Raw genomic sequence first — 19,146 nt, forward strand, 5'->3', positions numbered from 1 at the left:
TGTACCAACCCTTACATTCAACATGAAAGTAGAGCTTTCTGGTTAGATTTGTACAGATCAATGTTTAGTCTTCTTCATATGAGTAAACTATGAAGATCAATGCCCAAGCAATAAAAGGATGATTGGCATATCAAGAAGGTTTAAAATCTTTATTGACAAAAAAAAGTGAAAGGTTAGTGATAGAAGTATGTATTTTTACTAAACTCCTGAAAAACGCAAAGGCTATTGATCTAGCAAGTGGTTGAGTGTGATTATTTTTTTGTAATATATAACATATAAATTTAGTTTTTCCCGTATGGATCATAATTGCCACATGTTGTACTCCTGTTTCACTGCTCGTCTTCTTCTCGATCAATATAAAGAACAGATGTTGTATGTGTCACATGCCAATGAGCTGGTGCAGAGTGAAGTTTCACTGCAGATATTTATTTTATTTTATAGAAGGTAATTAAAGTTTTATATTCTGTACATTTCTGTATTAGTCATACACCATGTAGTAAAATATATTACGTGGGTTAACGGTATTACTAAACTAAAAATACTTCTATTTTCCCTACTCTTTCTACCCAGAGATAAATCTCTAACATTTGACTTTTCACCCCAGTTTATGGGAAACACAGGTTAAAAATGCTGAGTTTGGTAACAAAACGACCAATGGTGGGCTGTAATGTCATAACAATTTATTTTTACAGATCGTATCCCAAAGTGGAATGAGTCACTTAATTACTGCAGGAAAATATAGAGCTGCCAACAAGAAATAATGGAGTGATCCATTATTGTGCAAAGTCTACAAGAACCACATTTTGATGCCAACAATATGTAGCATTTGCTCTTTATGGGGGTTACATTTCCAGCTAATGCAGAGATGTCCTTGAAGAAGGTGGATTTCAGTTGCTTCCTGTTGAGAGCCCTCTATCCCAAAATAAATTCCCTGAACTCTTCCTGTTAATATCCAACCTAACTGATAAAACCATTCTTTTTTGTAAATCACCCGTATTTGTGCTATTAAAATCCCACTGACCATGGTAAAAAAATCCTATAACTTTTCCCTTGAAATTCCCGGTTATCCCAATAATACTTTTCCTGACTTATCTTACTATTAAGATCACCCTATTCCAATAATAAATCCCCTTAAATGTCTTACTAAGATCCAGCCTATTCCAATAATACATACCCTACCCTCTCTTACAATTCCATTCCACGATCTCCTCATTCCAATAATAATTCCCATGCACTCTCTTTATTTAGATATCTCCTATCCCAGCTAAAAATTATCTGCACTTTTCCAATCAAGATCCCACCAATCCCAGTAATAATTTCCCTGCATTCTTCCTATTCAGATTCCAGCTATCCCTATAAATAATTCACCACTCTCTTATTAAGATCTCGCCTATCCTGGTGGAAAGAATCCTCATACTTTCCTATTACGATCCCACCAATAGTACCATCTTCACATTCTCCTGTTAAGATCTCTGGGAATTAAAATGTTGTAAAGGTTGACAATCGGCTGTGTACATAAAAACTAAACAATCTCTTAGTGTTATACATACTAAGTCAAACAGTCAAGTCGTGACAGATTTTAAAATGTACATCTATATATCTAGTGTCCTCTTTAAGAAACGTTACAGCTTCCGTTAAGTTGGACATCGGTTGGTTAGTCTACAGAGTTATAATTTCCTATATAATGACTTTGTGTGAATTTAGTGTGATACATCACCACTTCTGCAAGGAATTGGATGTGTCAAAGATTTCTCTAACAATTCTGTTATTTTTTTGTGGGACCACTACACATATCCAATGGGAAGAGGGTCAGAGGTGCAGAATTTTTATTAAAACTCTTGGGGAAGCATTTTTTTCTCGTGCAGAGTATTTGTCTATACTGTGCTGTCTGTCTTTCCTGATTGTACAGCGCTGTGGAAAATGTTGGACCTTTATAAATACCAGTATTAATAAAGGTAGTGTATAGAATGGCATATTAGGAAAATCAACTTAGCTTCATATTTTTTGATTAAGACATACAGGGACAGTGTGTTCACATTTGCTAGAAGTATTCAAGATTATTGGTGGTCTTTCTTGGCCAATGGCCCTTGCATAACAGGAAAGGTTCCGCGTAGCAGTTGTGGGGCATGTAATACTAGAATAGAAAGCTGTGACATTGCAGATGTGCTCCAAGGGCTACCAATCTTTCAAATTTAGCTGTATTATATATATATTTATATTTCTGTTCTAGCCATCTTTGACCAATTGTATTCATTGGTTTTAACTTTGAGAAAAACCCTTCTATACCTGTGCAATCTATTCTTTACTCTGGTGGCAGAGTTAATCCCGTCTCTCCAAAAGATCAATAAACTTGTTAATATAAAGAGAATGACTTCTCGTCATTAGAGCGAGTAAACAGTGCTTTGTAATTTCCCTTTAATGCATTACATACTCTGAAATTAGAGACACAACATTTTTAACTGTACTACTGCTATTTTTGTTTATAGGAAAACTATGCAGTTATTGTCCTGAATCCCAATGAAAACTACATTGAAGTGGAGAAGAGCAAACCCCTAGCACAGCAGCCTTCACCAGACAGCTCAGATGAGCCAGCAGAGAAGAGGGAAAGACGAGAAAGAATTCCCAAAGAAACAAAGAAACGGAAGGATTATGAGAAGTACCGGAACCCCCAGAAGGAAAAGGAGACCCTGCAGCTCTATATCAGAGTAAGTCACGTCATACAGTGCAATATTATATCATCTACTGCCATTCAAATAGTCCTTTGGCATTGTGAAACTCTTGTCTTACCAATTTCTGTCATACCGGAATTTAGTACTCCACGGTGTGGAATATCACTTTATAACCAGGGAGTCTATTTCTTCTTTGTATGGCTCGACTGTAACCACCACCTACGTGTATGTGTCAAATGTGCATAGGAGTGCTGGGAGTTTCATCCGGCGCTGGTTTCAAGGTTTCAAGATGAGTTTTAGCTTAAATGGCTGCTTTATAACAGGAGCAGGGTTTGATGGATCTAATTAGAAATGCCTAATAGGGCATTCTAAATTGTAAGATTATATATTTACAAAAACAAAAGGGATTTTAGTAACCCTTTAATAATAAATCCATTTAATATCATTTAGTGGGATAATTCCTACATTAATAAGTCTTCCCAGATCTATAAGTGTCTGGCAATGCCCGAGTAAAAGGCAGGATTGTCTAGCATTGCTTGTTAGGTGCCTCACAAAGTGCAGTTTTTCTGCCACAAGAGTTGAGGCCATAGGTTGTGATGGCCATAGCCAGGTACAGTGGCTGAAATTGCAAGAGATGGCCTGATTCTTACGCAGAGATATTAACATGCCGTGCCAAGTGCACTATAACTGCGAACAACTCGTTAAGTCATGAATATATAATTTATAATGAATATAAATGTTTAATAGCACTAGGAGATGGTGACTAAATGCTTACCTCCCATCCTGCAGACACTACCACTTTGTCTAAAGTAACCGCCATATCCCACCCCTGCCTGTGTCTTGTCCAACTCCTATCCAACCGACCCTGCGTGGGAACATTTCCCCAAGTGGAGCACAAATTGTCCTTTATGCCACCGCACAGGCAGTAAGAGTTCTGTCCTCTTGTATATTATTGTATCTGCCATTCAGTAAGATCTCCTGTTTGGCTGTAATGACAGTGGAAAACCTGATCCTCTAGAAGCCAGACGGTGTTTAAAGAGTCTATTACTCTATAAAGTATTTTGAAAATGTGTCTATGGATTGTTTTTGTCGTGTTAATTGCTTTATTGAGTGCAACTCTTCAGATGTTGTATTGGAAAGAGCTCCACCGATTGTCTTAACCAGTCAACATCATCGATTTGTTCATTTAAACATCACTATTTAAATGTTTGAGATATGTATCTGCGTATCTATTTTGCGTCAGATTTGAACTAGCATGCAAAGGTTCCAATAATGTTGCAAAGGTTGCTGCCTCTAACGGAAAGCAACCATATCCTGTAAGATATCTCACAGCTGTTTCACTAAAAGTATCTTTAGAATATGTTGCTGCATGCCTGGCCAGGATCTGGGAATGTGCTCAAATAGGCTGTACCTTATTGATGGAAATCCTCACATCTGCTCTCTGACACTTTGTGCTGGTCTTTCCAAGCAATTCTTCTAATGCTCTAACTTGTGCTCTTTAGAACCAAGGTGGCACATGGACCCCTACAATGTGTTTACCACAGGACCCCTTGTCCCCCAACATCCATGCAACTTTTCTTAATTTTTACTTCCCATCTCCAACTCTTCGTTATATTCCGAATTCAGCCCAATGCCCCAAATTCTCATTGAAAGGCAAGTGAAATGTTAATTTTCCATAAATATCTTGTGGTAACATGAGGTTGGATGTACAATGGTTAGCACGAACAGAAGTTTGTTTTTGAATGAGTAAAAGTATAACTGCTAACTATCCGTATTTAGCTGGAATAGTCTTGACAATTTTGTCATACACTTTAAAATTGGCATGTTTCAGAATGTAGTTGAAAGCATGCACAAACTCTTGTAGGCTGAGACAATTTGTGGGTTTGATGTGCAATATTAAAATATATATATATATATATATATTTTTTTATGAAAATGTCACTATTATTTGCATGTTTTACAAATGGTTAAAAACTGTTTCTCCTCCCTAAATGGGACTCCATCATTTTATAATGACAGCTTGCCTTTGTGTTATTACAAATTGCTGGCTTTAGTCTGCAGCGGTCATGGCCTTAAACCCCCCCAATATCTGTTTTGAATCAGACAATATATAGTGTGATTGTTTTTTGAAGGATTTTATGCAATAATGTGAAAAAAATACGCTGCCACAGGGAAAAAACGTTGGAGATCGTTTTTAAATTTGTGTTCTGTCCTAGTTTGGCAAAGAAAAAAAAAAAAAACATAATTTTTTTTTTTTCCCATATGTCCACTGCTGTATATCAAGTATGCAAAAACAAATAAATGTGATGAAGCTATCATTTATGGAGCGGTATTAAAATAAGGAATATTCTGTGGACACAGGTAAACAATCTGCAAAATACTGGTCAGAATATCCAAGATGCAAGAAGAGTGCTTTATTCTCTAATCCGGGAAATGTGGAGAATGACAAGAAAGTAAACCGTTTTAGATTAGAATATTTTAACAAATGGGGAAGGGGTTCTCTTCGGTTTTTTAGTTCAGCTACATTCTGTGTCAAACAATTCTCAATGTAGTGAACCCCCAGGTGTCGTTCGTGGAGTTAGAAAGGTTTTCCAAGTTAGGTATTTTTGCCTACATTTTGCAAATCCGTTTTCAGTTCCCTATCTTTTGGTTTTTATTGAATCTTTAAGCTATGCGTTTTTATGGATCTTGTTTTTTTTATTTATTTTTTTTTGCCCCTCACAAGTCATCCAAACGTTGAGTTTATGGGATTTGTTTTGTCTTAATTTACAAATAACAACATGACCTTTCCTCTTAGACGCTTATAAGAAATGACATACTCTGCAATTTATGCTGTGAAGTGATTAGAACACATTGCCCTTGCCATTTCCTTCTCGGACACTGAGAATCTTTGTAATGCGAGCAGTATGGGATTGTTACAGGCATGATACTTTCACTGCTACAATGTAGCCATGGGCACGCACGCATTGAAATTGTATGTGACCTGATATTCGTGTTGTTAGCTTTATTCCCCTCTATGGTCGGTTTTTCATTACATAACTTTTTTTTTTTTTTATAAAAAATATTCATGAGTATCCAGTTGAAGGAGTAAGGTAAAAAAAAAAAAAAAAAGCCTGCACCCCGTGAACTGTGCAGTGTCCAGCACTTTGTGTTTTTACATCAGTTTTGCATATTTATTAGGTGTACGGCCAAATAGATTGCAGTTTTTTGTCCGTACGTCTTATAAATTACACAGAATTATTGTATGGGGTGATGGGACCCTATTTGCACTTTGCAACCTGTTAAACAAACGGTGTGATGGACCTTGGGTCAAGGGCACCCACCCATGTAAGTAGGTGCTCGGGCAACAATCGCTTCATCTTGAAAGTGAACTTTTGTTATCCACTCGTATGGTAAATCCATCATAGAAGATAACAAATACAATGTAACACATACACTGGGGTTTAATTGCAGCAAAGTGAACATAAAAGTGCAACAATTGGGGGGGGGAGCAAACTGTGACTATATTGAAGTCAGAGAATTTTATTAAATCAGCTGTTTCTGCCTACATTTTGCAGAGAGAGTTTCAACTCACTACAGATCAGTGTTTAATAAATAAATCACATTAAATTAAATAATATACCAATGGGTATATTTTGTTGGCATGTGATGCATGCTTTTTGGCTTCTTTGAAAGAGGACGTTTGAAAAGAGTATGAAACAGGGGTTTAGGTCACAAGGACAGACTGTCTCCTTCAAAGCACACTTCACTTGGGAGGTTTGTAATAGCCTGACAATTCTTTACCTAGTGTGTGATACAGTACATAGTATTTTGGAAAATATGGGTGTGCAGTGCTGAGTACACATCTGCCCTGTAGAATGAAATCCACATACAAACGGAACATCAAACAGTTATAGTTGTCGTCATCCCCATACTGCAGGTCTATTACCAGGTCTTTGGCAGTTGGCAAAAACTACAACTCCCATGACCCTTGAACACTTTTTTACTGTGGTCTTTGGTGGCAAAGGTTCATGGGAATTTGGAATATGCTAACAGATGGAGAATACACCTACTGCCTAATGCTACCTCTCTGGTGAACTTTTTTGCTGCAGTTCTTCGTTCTGTGTCACCCTGGGCCAGCTCTGCTTCCCGTTAATGGAGCTGCTCAGCCTCTTACTGCAACTTCACAGCATTTGTCAGTTAATCTCAACAAAAGAAAAAGCTGCTCAAAGCACGGCAGGCCGGTCATAATGAGCACCTAGTGCAAAATGATCTCCACTTTGGCTATATGCTTAAGGAAAACATAATTATATTTTCACAGCCATGCCATTCACCTTTTCATTCAATGAAACAAAATTACAGCGGATTAATGATCTCTACCACCAGCATTTCAATGCACCTGGGAGTCCCATTTACAAAAGGTGTAATTCCACCTTCGCTGTTCAATGCATTACCCCCTGTGAGCTGATAGCTCCCTAGATAAAACCATGCATATCCCTGCACCTGTGTCTACTGTACTGTCTGATTGTACAACTCCCTATTCTCCCAAGAAGACACCACTTTACATTTTTTTTTTTTTTATATAACTAAATACCGCCTAATGCAAACAAACAAATCTCTTATGGTATTGACTTTTACCTATAACATACATAAGCCTCGGATGGCAAAAACGTACACCCCTGACTGTTACAGAGCTTAAAATATGGTTATTCTTTGTCAACTTTAAAGGGAAACTCTAGTGCCAGGAAGACAATCAGTTTTCCTGGCACTGCCGGTCCCCTCTCCCTCCCACCCCCCAATCCCCAGTTGCTGAAGGGGTGAAAACCCCTTCAGTGACTTACCTGAGACCCCCGCCAATGTCCATCGGCGGTGGTTTCGGTTCGCTGCTGCTCCTCCTCTGCATTACGTCGGATGGTGGGCGAGACTGAAGCTAGAGACATGGAAGTGCCCTCTAGTGGCTGTCTAGTAGACAGCCACTAGAGGTGGAGTTAGCCCTGCAAGGTAATTATTGCAGTTTATAAAAAACTGCAATAATTACAGTTGCAGGGTTAAGGGTGGTGGGAGTTGGCACCCAGACCACTCCAATGGGCAGAAGTGGTCTGGGTGCCTGGAGTGTCCCTTTAACCCCTTAAGGACACATGACATGTGTGACATGTCATGATTCCCTTTTATTCCAGAAGTTTGGTCCTTAAGGGGTTAAGGCTCCACAGATGTAGAACGTACCTGACAAAATATGATTATAGACAAGATCAGGGATTGCTCGCAATCAGCCAGAGAATTCCACATTTTCAGCCTTTTTTTTTGCCTAAATTTGTCTACTTTATCCTTAAATATAAAATTCATACACAAAACAAGAAATTGTTGGGAATCTACTAGGGAATAGTAGATTGTTGCCTGTTTTTACTCTAAAATTCTTGGTTTGATGACGAACGGTTTTAATTTTGAAAACTACCGGGATGGTTGCAATGTGAGATGTATAAAGCCATGCATACTACCATGATCACACATTCGGTTAATAACAAGCGAGAGAACTCTTATAAGGACTGCCATGACTCTAGTTTCTAAACTTAAACTGTAACCTCAACATTGCTTATTCATTTTGTAGCACGATGCCTAGATTCCAGCATGACCATTGTCCATGTGTGACACACAGTTCATGGTGGCACGACTATTGCCCTTTTAGGTGGCCCTTGAATGACAAATGGCCACAGTTGATTCAAAAAGGGTATACTAAGCTCCTTTTTCATTCGCACAGACGACAGAAGAGTAATTATTCGGTTGTGTGTGCATTTGGCTCATACTTTCAGTAGTGTGTTGCATTTTCCTCCAACAGCACGGTGATTGAATATAATAAAAGTATATTCTGCAAAACTAGTCATGGATCATAAAAGATGTATAGGAAGAAACATAGCCCTTCAACACACTGCAAAATAATGCTAATAGCCAATCCTGGATGTACCGTTTATCAACGAAATAGCGCTTTGACACCATTATTGAGTCTTGAATAAACGGAGTGCTTTATCACCTGGTTTTAGGATGCAAAGCTAAAAAGGGATCATTTCATCATGATTTGAGCCCAGTTTGCTGAAACGAAAAGCCATAAAAATATATGTTTAGCAAATAAAAAACACATTTCAACACTAACCTTCCTGTTACAACCGGATGAAGTGACTATTAATATTATTTTTTTTTACCGCCATCCAGTAGATTGATTGATTTTCAACTCTGTAAGTTGTTAAACTAAACTTGTGGATAATGTGCATTTGACTAATGTGCTGCGGCTGTAGGTAAGCGTAATTGGCCACAGGATGCATTTTTTGAGATTTAAATTATTTTCTACTTCAGTGCTTTGAAAACTCTGCTAATCTGAGCAATAAAACTGAGTCATAAAGTTTCTTTTCCTTTGCCATGGGAATGTGAGTGAAATCACAACGCCTGACCTTTCGTTTATTTGCCGTGTTATTATAACTGTTATTGTAAGCATTTATAGAGAACCAACACTTTCTGTGGCACTTTAAAATTATACATTCTATTATATATAGGATATTTAACTAGTAATTGACAGACATAATGTTGACAGATAAGTGAGTCTCATTAAAGGGACACTGTTGGCATAATACCAGTTTTATCTTACTGGTTCTATTGCCTGAAATACTCTGACGCTGTCCCTTCATGCAGTGTTTTAGAGGAGTTTAACAGTGAATGAGGGTCCCTGGTCACCACAGCCGGGCCATTGCTGGAGGTATGACAAAGGTAGAGATTACACACTTCCTTGTAGTTATACCACTTCATACCTGCAATGGCACTGTGATAGGTTGAAAGTGGTCACCTGGTCAGCCAGTCACAGCCGCCCATTGCTGCTCAGACGTTGGGTAGCCCAAGTAGCACAGAGTGGATGGGTTGCTGGGGATTCTTGCTTAGCATTTAAGATATTAAACACAGTTTACTGCTGAATGGAAGGACAGTACCAGTGATCTCCAGTCACTATAACCTGAACCTCTTCTTTAATCCTGGGGTAGTTCAGATAAAGGGATAAAGCAGAATGGGGAAAAAGTTCCTAGTGTGATACTGTAGAAGCAATATATATATATATATATATACACACAGAATATGCAGTATAGGTTCTGCTCATCTATTTGAGAGCCAATGAACTTGGATCTCAGTGTAACCACAAGTGTGCCACTGTGGGGATCACCTCCCTTCTTCGGACAAGCAGGTCTGTCAGGAATTGAGACTTAGTGTAACTTCCACAAATTTATTTAGACAATTAAAACAAATTCAAATCTATAAAAACAAATTAATATATAAAGATACCAAAGGTAGGATAAATGTCCACAGTCTCTCCTGATCTCCAAAACGCGTTTCTCCAATATTTCCAACTGAGGAAGCCAAAAATATCGGAGAAACGTGTTTTGGAGATCAGGAGAGGCTCAATCAATGACAAATTCTTCTGGATAGCCATATCCAGAACAGTAGAACGGACAGCATTGGAGAATTAAATTCCTTTAGAGGGACAAGAGAAAGCCTGGAGAACAGAGGAAACTCCAGAGTAATTCGCATGTGATACTAAAACAATTGCATTTGGTGCCACTGGGCAGTGATATCTATAAGGAACACATCATATAAATTAAATGTTTTTTTTTTGTGTCTTAATATAGAATAATAAGTCCACTTTATTTGGTTCTGAAACCTCATTTAAATGTGTCTTTAGCAACTGGTCTTTCTCAATCATTTCATCATGTTATGAGAATTTGAATCACAGCAGAAAATATTTTAGTGAGATTAGTGTGAACACTTCTGTGCGCGCAGAATATATTTTATTTTATGATTGTTTATCTCCAGTTCCTGGAAGACACTGGTGTTTTAAGGATTCCCCTAACTGATTTCTATTTTAAAGCAACCGCTTTAAATGTCCCACTGCAGCATAATTAATGGACCAAAGGAAGAACCCCGAGGTAGTCCTCTTAACAACTGTCTAATTGGGCGATTTTCCATAAATAGCAGCTCTCTGTTTTAGTCTTTAGATAGTTTTTTTTTTTTAGCCATGTACAGGCAGTCTTTCCCTAGAGCAGAGCTGTTCAGCTCCCGTGCCCAAGGGTTTTAAATTGACCATATTTTGAAGCTTATTCTTGTCGCTTAGTGATGCACACTATTCATTAGATGTTAAAGGAACAGTGAAACTCTTACATAAGCAAATAGTGGCTTGTAGTAATCTTGATTAATTTGTATATGAATATTGTGTATGTATAAACAATGCTTGCAACCATTTGCATTTTGTACCTGGAGGTACTCGCTGCCTGCGTATGCTATGAACTGGCTCCTGGAGGTACTCGCTGCCTGTGTCTATGAACTGGCTCCTGGAGGTATTCGCTGCTTATGTCTGCTATGAACTGGTTACTGGAGCTACTCTGTGCCAGTGTCCTGCTATGAACTGGTTACTGGAGCTACTCTGTGCCAGTGCCCTGCTATGAACTGGTTACTGGAGCTACTCTATGCCAATGTCCTGCTATGAACTGGTTACTGGAGCTACTCTGTGCCAATGTCCTGCTATGAACTGGTTACTGGAGCTACTCTGTGCCAATGTCCTGCTATGAACTGGTTACTGGAGCTACTCTGTGCCAATGTCCTGCTCTGAACTGGTTACTGGAGCTACTCTGTGCCAATGTCCTGCTATGAACTGGTTACTGGAGCTACTCTGTGCCAATGTCCTGCTATGAACTGGTTACTGGAGCTACTCTGTGCCAATGTCCTGCTATGAACTGGTTCCTGGAGCTACTCTGTGCCAGTGTCCTGCTATGAACTGGTTCCTGGAGCTACTCTGTGCCAATGTCCTGCTATGATCTGGTTCCTGGAGCTACTCTGTGCCTGTGTCCTGCTATGATCTGGTTCCTGGAGCTACTCTGTGCCTGTGTCCTGCTATGATTTGGTTCCTGGAGGTACCCGCTGCCTGTGTCCTGCTATGGACTGGTTACTGGAGCTACCCGCTGCCTGTGTCCTGCTATGAACTGGTTCCTGGATGTATTCTCTGCCAGTGTCTTTCAATGAACTGTGGTCTGGTGGTATTTGCTGCCAGTGACTTTCCAAGTCTTATGATATCAAAATATATGTAATAGCTTTACATGTATTGCAGTATTCTGTGAGAGCTGTATAGCACAGCGCTACAGAGTTTGCTGGCGCTATATAAATAATAAAATAATAATAATAGCTTCTGTAAGTAGTTTCATACATTGAAAACTAAAATAAAGTTTACTTACAGACATTCGCAGAATCCTCCCATGATTAAAACTATTAAAGGTGGGTGTGCTACAAGCTATCCATCTTCTGGGAAGAAATGTACACTCATCCCATTATAAACAGAGTAAGTGGGAGGATTGGTGTGACGGACCACATGTTTAAGCTTCCTCCATTGGCTCAGAGCATTTGGTCGCATACTGGATCCTGCAGATGTCACTATAAAAGCTGGCGAGCCGGTTAATGTTCAACCAATTAAGTGTTTAAATAAGTGTATATTTTAATCCAAGAATGTATTTGAACAATTTCTTTTACATGGGCATTGTTATTATTTCTTCCTTTCCTTCAGCTGTGCATATTTAGAAGTTTTAACTAGAAATAGGCTGAAAATGACATTAGAGATTCAACAACTTTTTTTTTGTTTTTTTTAAAAAGCAATATTTTGTGTTTCATGGATATCTTAGAATTCCTGTGCCCTAAATTCCGGAATTTAACATGCACAGTGTGGCCAAGGAAGTGAGAACCCAAGTTTATTCTAATCTCTGTCTTTGGAACGCTGAACTTTCCTGCTCGGTTTAATAGGAAACCTTCCTAGCTCCCGCAGATCGAATTTTTTCCCTGCTCTCTGCAGACTGTCAGACTGTGTACACATTATGATGGTGATTTTGCTACGCGCACACCTGCCCAACGAGAAGTGGATGGAGACCCACCAGCTTATTTCACAAAGACTACAGATGGTAAAAACATCTGGTTGCCTTCATACTGAATGAACACACAAAGGAAGTCTCCTTAGGTCTGATAGAAGTGTGCATTTGCAAGAGTTTAGTCTGTCATAAATCGGGAAAGAAATCTGAAGGACCTAGCTTTCTCCGCTATGTCATTTAGCCTTGTACAGTGTTCTCAACTAATTCCGTGCTAATTATTTTTAACACTCTCTCTTTTGTTTCTTTAACTGTACCCGGTGCCATGTTTTTGAATATTCTACCTTTTATACTTCACACTGCTATTTGAGTGCCTGATTAAATATGCAATGTGGCACCATTTTTATGTGTGCTTGTAAGAAAATGAAAAATGCTCAGCCTTATAATATATGTAAATCTATGTTGATGGGCTTTTTATCTATGTAGCGGCCGTTCTGATTTTCAGTGATTTTAAGGTACATGCTGCGTTTAGCAACTAAATCCCACTGTGACCAGATTTGCATTAGGACTGGTGTGGTTAACGACAAGTAACACACCCCTCCTTTATGTGCTAGGTGACACAGGTGTCGATTTTGATCCCCACATTTTTTGTCTCTGAAATTATTTTTCATTTATCACCTTCTACTCACACAGAACACCTTATCTGTATCTAAGTGATACTGTATGGTCACTGGTAGGCCTTAACAAGAAGCAGTCCTTTAAAAGCATGCCATGTGTAGAATAGCTACTTAATTGCTTTCAGGTTTATTTTCTAAAGCATGAATTGTTGGGAATCCAAAGTTAATTTCTGATTTTGTGTTGCCCTTAAATTGAATTATATCAGCTGCCTCCCATTGTATTATTTATTTATTTATAAAATATTTTACCAGGAAAGGATACGTTGAAATTTCTCTTGTTTTCAAGTATGTCCTGGGTCCAGTATGTCCTGGAGAGTGAATGACTGAGTGCATGCACTTTGTGACTTTACATGAGTGCTTCCTCAATAACAGGATTTACACTTTCCATTTGCTTCTAGCCATTGGCGAGTGTCATCCCTATTCATCCCTGTGTCATCCCTGTTCAATGTGATATGGGCCTTCCAAACTTGTAGTAACAAGTAACTTTTAAGACCTGGATAGGAACATAGGACTTAACATTTTCAGCCATGCGCCACTAATTTCTCATCAAAGTAAACAAACAGCTGTTGGGACATGCACAATACATCTATATGCCCACTTTGCCCAGTCATTTGTTTTAATGTACATGGTTGGCAGCTGGGTTGCATGAACGAGCATTCTGGAATTTGTCTCTAAGATACAAGAACTTCTGTCTGTTCGTAAATAGCTACACACACGTAGCCCCTTTCTTTCCTCCTGTGTGGACGTCAGCTGCAGTGCCAGTTGATCACCTGATTCTCTTTACTGGCTGTAACCTCCAAGGACCATTCAGCACCACGGCCACTTCCCTTCTCCGTGTTGGAATAAACAAGTGGATAATCACTACTTACCTTCATTATCTTATCTGCTCCATTATATTAACTGTGGAGATACATGGTGATGGAAAATATGTGATTCCCAGTGGTAAAGCCATGGTAATTTTAACTTCAGGAGATTTCTCGGATAGAAACTGTCTATAAAAAGAACGTGGCTACATTGTCACTAATTAAAAAGATGCAGCTCTCCCAGTGGCATTATTTTCCTGTTTATTTTTATTTCCATTAAACAGGCTTTCACCGTGAGTAGATTGACTGATCTCTAAATTGTGCCCTTAAGCACAAGCCCCAGCATATATTTAAAGAGACCCAACCAGCAGTTTATTTTTCATTGAATGTATTGACCATTAGCAGTAAGTCGTGAACACCAATCATAGAATTGATTATCTTTCTTTTGCAATCATGTGCCACAAATTATTGAAGTTATTTGAACATCACCTGCAGCTATTTATTGTGCCTGACACAAAATGCCCATTTAAAGAAACACTTAAAGTACCATAAGCACTGCAGCATGCTCTACCTGAGCTGAGCCTAGCGGTCTAGCACTTAGCTCATTGACTGATAGCAGTCAGCTGACATTCTCAGCCAGTGCGCTGACCCTGCACTGCAGTGCTTTGTTCAGGGGAGCTACCGGAAGCTCCTAGCTGGATCTTCCAAATCTCAATATTGGAGGCAGGGACCTGATGGTTCTGAGGTTAGAAAACCTGTTGGCAAATCTAAGCTGACATTTATATTGAAATAGTTATAATTTAGTGTTACATTAGAATTCCATTTTGTGTATTTATCACATGGTAAATCCCTGTTCGTAATAAGAATCTACCCTTAGAATTGTAGTAAACTTTTAGTTTAGATTTCATCTGATGGACTTTATTCATGAGAGATCTATTTAAAGGGACACTGTAGGCACCCAGACCACTTCAGCTTATTGAAGTTGTTTGAGTGCTGTGTCCCTTTTAAATTGCAGCTCTACCAGACAGCCACTAGAGGGCTTCTAGAATCATAACAGACTTTTGGTCCGTTATCTGACATGTGACGTCCTCTCACTCTCCATGAGGACCTCCAGCATCAGATTTCCCCCCATAGGAAAGCATTGATTCACTGCTTTCCTATGAGGAGGTGTAATGCGAGTGCAGCATTTGCCGCGCATTATACCCTGCTAATCGTGGGACAGGAGGGGCGGAGCTTAGACCCAGCGCCGAGGGACATCGGCGCTGGCATAAGGTATGTAAATAAAGGTTTTTTAACCCTTTATTTACTGGACAGTAGGGGGCGCGAGTGAGGGGGCAGGCAGAGGGATCGGTAGTGCCAGGAATACAGTTTTGTATTCCTGGCACTACAGTATCTCTTTAATATTCTTGTAATGTTATCACTCAACACCTCTCTAAAGAACTGCAAAGAAGGTATAACATTATAAGCATGCGTTCACACACGGATGTGATTGTTTTCTGCACATGTTTTCCATTCATTATTGACTTGCTCTATCAGTTAAATGTGTTACTTATTATATCGTGCTATCTTTCCAAGCTCTACCTGTGTTGATATTCTTTTTAATTATCTGTAGGTATCTTAACTAAACATGGATCCCCTTAGGTTCTAAAGTTAGATTCCTGCTCCCAATCTTCTGGTTAGGTCACTGCAAGAATTACGATATCTTCGGGTGCTTGAGATACAAATTGATATCAAAACAACACTCATCATACCATTATAAGAGCGGCCTGTAGCAAATGGTTTTGTGTTTTTAACTTACTGCAATTAATTTCTAAAAGTAATGTAATCTGACAATGGCAAGATGTTGAAAGACTTGTGGATATGTCATAAAAGTGACCTTTCAGCCCATGTGTAACCAAAAGCCATTTTTTAACAAGGAACCTCGGAAAGAGTGCAACTTCTTTTGTACTTTGTTAATTGGTTATTGATTTGAAACAATACGCTACAAAATATTGTCAGATTAGCTAGACGCCAGCAAGGTCACCGTGTGACAGTCTGCTTCTGATAATCTTTATACAGCAAAAGAATTCTTGCTGTCGCTAAACCTTTTGTTCGGAGCTGATTCTTTTTCTATAGTCCTGGTTTGCATTGAGATTTGCTGAGATTGGAGTATGCTTCTCAAAATTTTGATGCTAAAACAAATAATAAATTATCCTCTTCTGGAGATTAGGGAGATTTATACAGTAATGCGTTTCTATTGTTCATTATGTCAGGATGTTAGAAATCAAATAATGCATTACAGAGGAAAAATGCTTAAAACGTGAGCCAAGTGTTTGGAGACATAGATGGATTTAATAGAAGGAATTACACACGTGCCAGTTAGACAGTGCCAAGCTTGGGGCCAGGCTGTGGACCACAGTATGTTTCTAGTTTATTTCCAGGAACGTGGCAAAAATCTGGACTAATGCGCTCGGAAGTGAGTGGAAACTATCTGCAACTTGTAGAATAACTTAAACTGGACCAAGCCAAAAAGAAGGCATGATCAAAAGCAGATAAAAGTGTAACTGTAACAAGCCAAAGTCTGTATTTCAGAGACCTGGATCCAGGATGAACACCGCTGGAATGTAAACTGAGACAAAGGTGAGAGTATCATTGGCTAAAACCCAAAAGGACGCCTGACAGGCATAATTTACAAAGGCCCTGATAATTTACAAAGGCCCTGAATTGACAATGAAAGAAATGAGTAAATAGTGGCAGTGGCACAAAAAATGGTATGATGATGATATTATGGAAGATCTTCTCTAATATGCGCCAGTATGAGTTTAGTCTATAAATACTTTACACAGGTGTGTGCGTCTTCGGATGTTGCAGGTCCACAGTACATCTCTTCACTACACAAGTCCATAGTCTTTGTCATAAAAAGGTTCCATGTACAAGGTCCTAACAACAAGTTCAATGGTGCAAAATGCATAACCAATGGATGGAGCACCAGTCAGAGATTACCCGGCAGGCAAAAAATGTCATCAGATCATTGGGAAAGGGACTTAATATATTGTACAAGAAAAGCCAAGAATAATGTTAATTGTGGCTATAAAGGCAGCTGTGTATTTAGTGACAATATGAAAATGTGCTTATATGTGACATAGACTCAACTGGTTAATGATTGACACATCCCAAATATTGTATTTCAAAAGTCTATTCTGTCCTGGAAAGTAAAGTAATGTGACTCAGCCAAGCAGTAATGAAGAAAAAAATATGCTAACTCTTAGTTGAATTTTCAATGTCGTGTAGCTGGGATGAAAAAAATATGATATCAGTTTTTTAGATCTGAATTGTTCAGATACAAGAAAAATGTGGGTCAATGCAAATTGCAAAGACTATCTAGTTTATTTCTAGGAACTTATATTGTCAATCAAAAGACAGCAATATGTTTTATAAAAGAAATATGTCAATTATATCCAGCTGTCATTGTTTAAAATAGAATGTGCGATGTATACATATTGTAATTTCCAGATCCTTCTTCCTGGGATCATCCAGGGTTACACTGAATGAATGCGGTGTTCCATCCCTCTGGTAGAATGTGCCTGGTCCAAGCAGGTAGAGGAGGAGATGAGTAACTGATTAACAATTATGCAGATATTTGTTATTCTGATAAACGGTACTGCCACGATGAATTGATCCATTGAAAGATGTGTTGTGGATCCAAATAATGATCTTTGTTATATTCAGAGGAAACCAAAATTGTTGTTACAAGTGCACTTGGAGAAGCGAGAATTAGACACCAGACACCTGTTGGTATTCAAAATAAGCCTCTGACGTTTTATTCATCAGCTGGGTTTTATACATTAAAAAGTAAGTGCTTACGTGCAAATACTCTTAGAACAAAAATAGCAAGGGAGTACAGATAAGACATAGGGATGAGCGCCATGTACACATAACAAATAAGTTTCAAGGTAAGAGAGAACAAAAACATTAGAGTAGAGACATCTTAGGTGGGGGCTCTCTGCTCCCGGGACTTAGACACATATGGTCTTAAGTGTTGTTCAAGCATCAAGCATTTCCTAATTCCAAGTTAGCCAATTTTAATATAGGATATCATTATATGACACCTATAAGCTTGAGCCTTGGAATCAAGATAAATTCTATCACAGATGCTGGACTGTAGCAACATCAAGTATGCTTGCTTTCAGCCATATGAAATATAAAGGCTTTTGCCGTTATCACATAATTATTTTCACGTGCAAGGTCATTTATATAAGGATAGAAAACCTGGTTAGGAAAGTCAGGCTGCCTATGAATGTCTTACCTGGGTACAACAGGAACAAGGAGGTTTCATCAGCAATTACTCTTGGGAATTAGACATTTAAGTTGTTTGTCAATGTACATGTAGCTCCCCTGCCCTACTTGGTTCAAAATGATGGGCCTCCAGCAGAGAGTTCGACCAATCAATCTCTGAAATCATAGAACCCAGTATAGAAGTTGAATCTGACCTTATGCGGCCAGTAGATACCACTGGTGACCGCCCTGTCCCCACGGAGAAAGTAAAAGAAAACATATTGTGCGTCCAACAGAAGATCCGAAGTAAATAAAGATTATGAACATGACCACATTAACTAGTAGTGCTATCCGGACACATGCTATGGCTAGCTCTACTGTGTAGAAGTTTGTTTTTGAAACAGTAGCACAAACAGACCATTTTGATAAGGGATGTGCACCCTGCCTTAAGTGAACGTTTCTTTGATTTAACTCATTATTGATTAAGCCCCAGCATTTATCTCTAAAATGTTTTAAAATGACAATGCTTTACTTTCCTTAACAAACATTTCTTTGCACAATGAGCTGGCTTCCTCTGCACAGTTAGTTATGTTAGATAGATTAACTGCATTGATTACAATGTGTGCAATTAAAATGCTACAATGAGCATAGTTGTGAGAACAAAGCAGGTGGTATTAAACTTTACCATATAATGCCCATATTTAAAGCAGTTTTATACTTGAACAGATTTCACATTACATAGATACACGGTTAATTAGGTTGGGAAGAAAAGACACAAACTCTATCACATCCTAACATCCCAAGCACCGATGTCAAACAAGAAATTTGTGATTCAAGTAAAACAATTTGACAACAAATTAATGTCACATGATATGGTTTATACTTGTTAAAT

General features: G+C 38.6%; 1 protein-coding gene across 2 annotated transcripts in view; it reads left to right on the forward strand.

Moving 5' to 3' along the window:
* Positions 1 to 19,146, forward strand: part of ARB2A (ARB2 cotranscriptional regulator A) — a 395,986-nt gene that overhangs the window by 195,373 nt on the left and 181,467 nt on the right. For both annotated transcript variants that reach the window (XM_063453692.1, XM_063453693.1), the window contains exon 7: positions 2,487 to 2,705. In XM_063453692.1, coding sequence (XP_063309762.1) covers positions 2,487 to 2,705 — 219 coding nt within the window. The remainder of the gene's footprint in view (positions 1 to 2,486; positions 2,706 to 19,146) is intronic.

This window comes from Pelobates fuscus, chromosome 5 (assembly GCF_036172605.1).
Source record: "Pelobates fuscus isolate aPelFus1 chromosome 5, aPelFus1.pri, whole genome shotgun sequence".
Classification (NCBI taxonomy): Eukaryota; Metazoa; Chordata; class Amphibia; order Anura; family Pelobatidae; genus Pelobates; species Pelobates fuscus.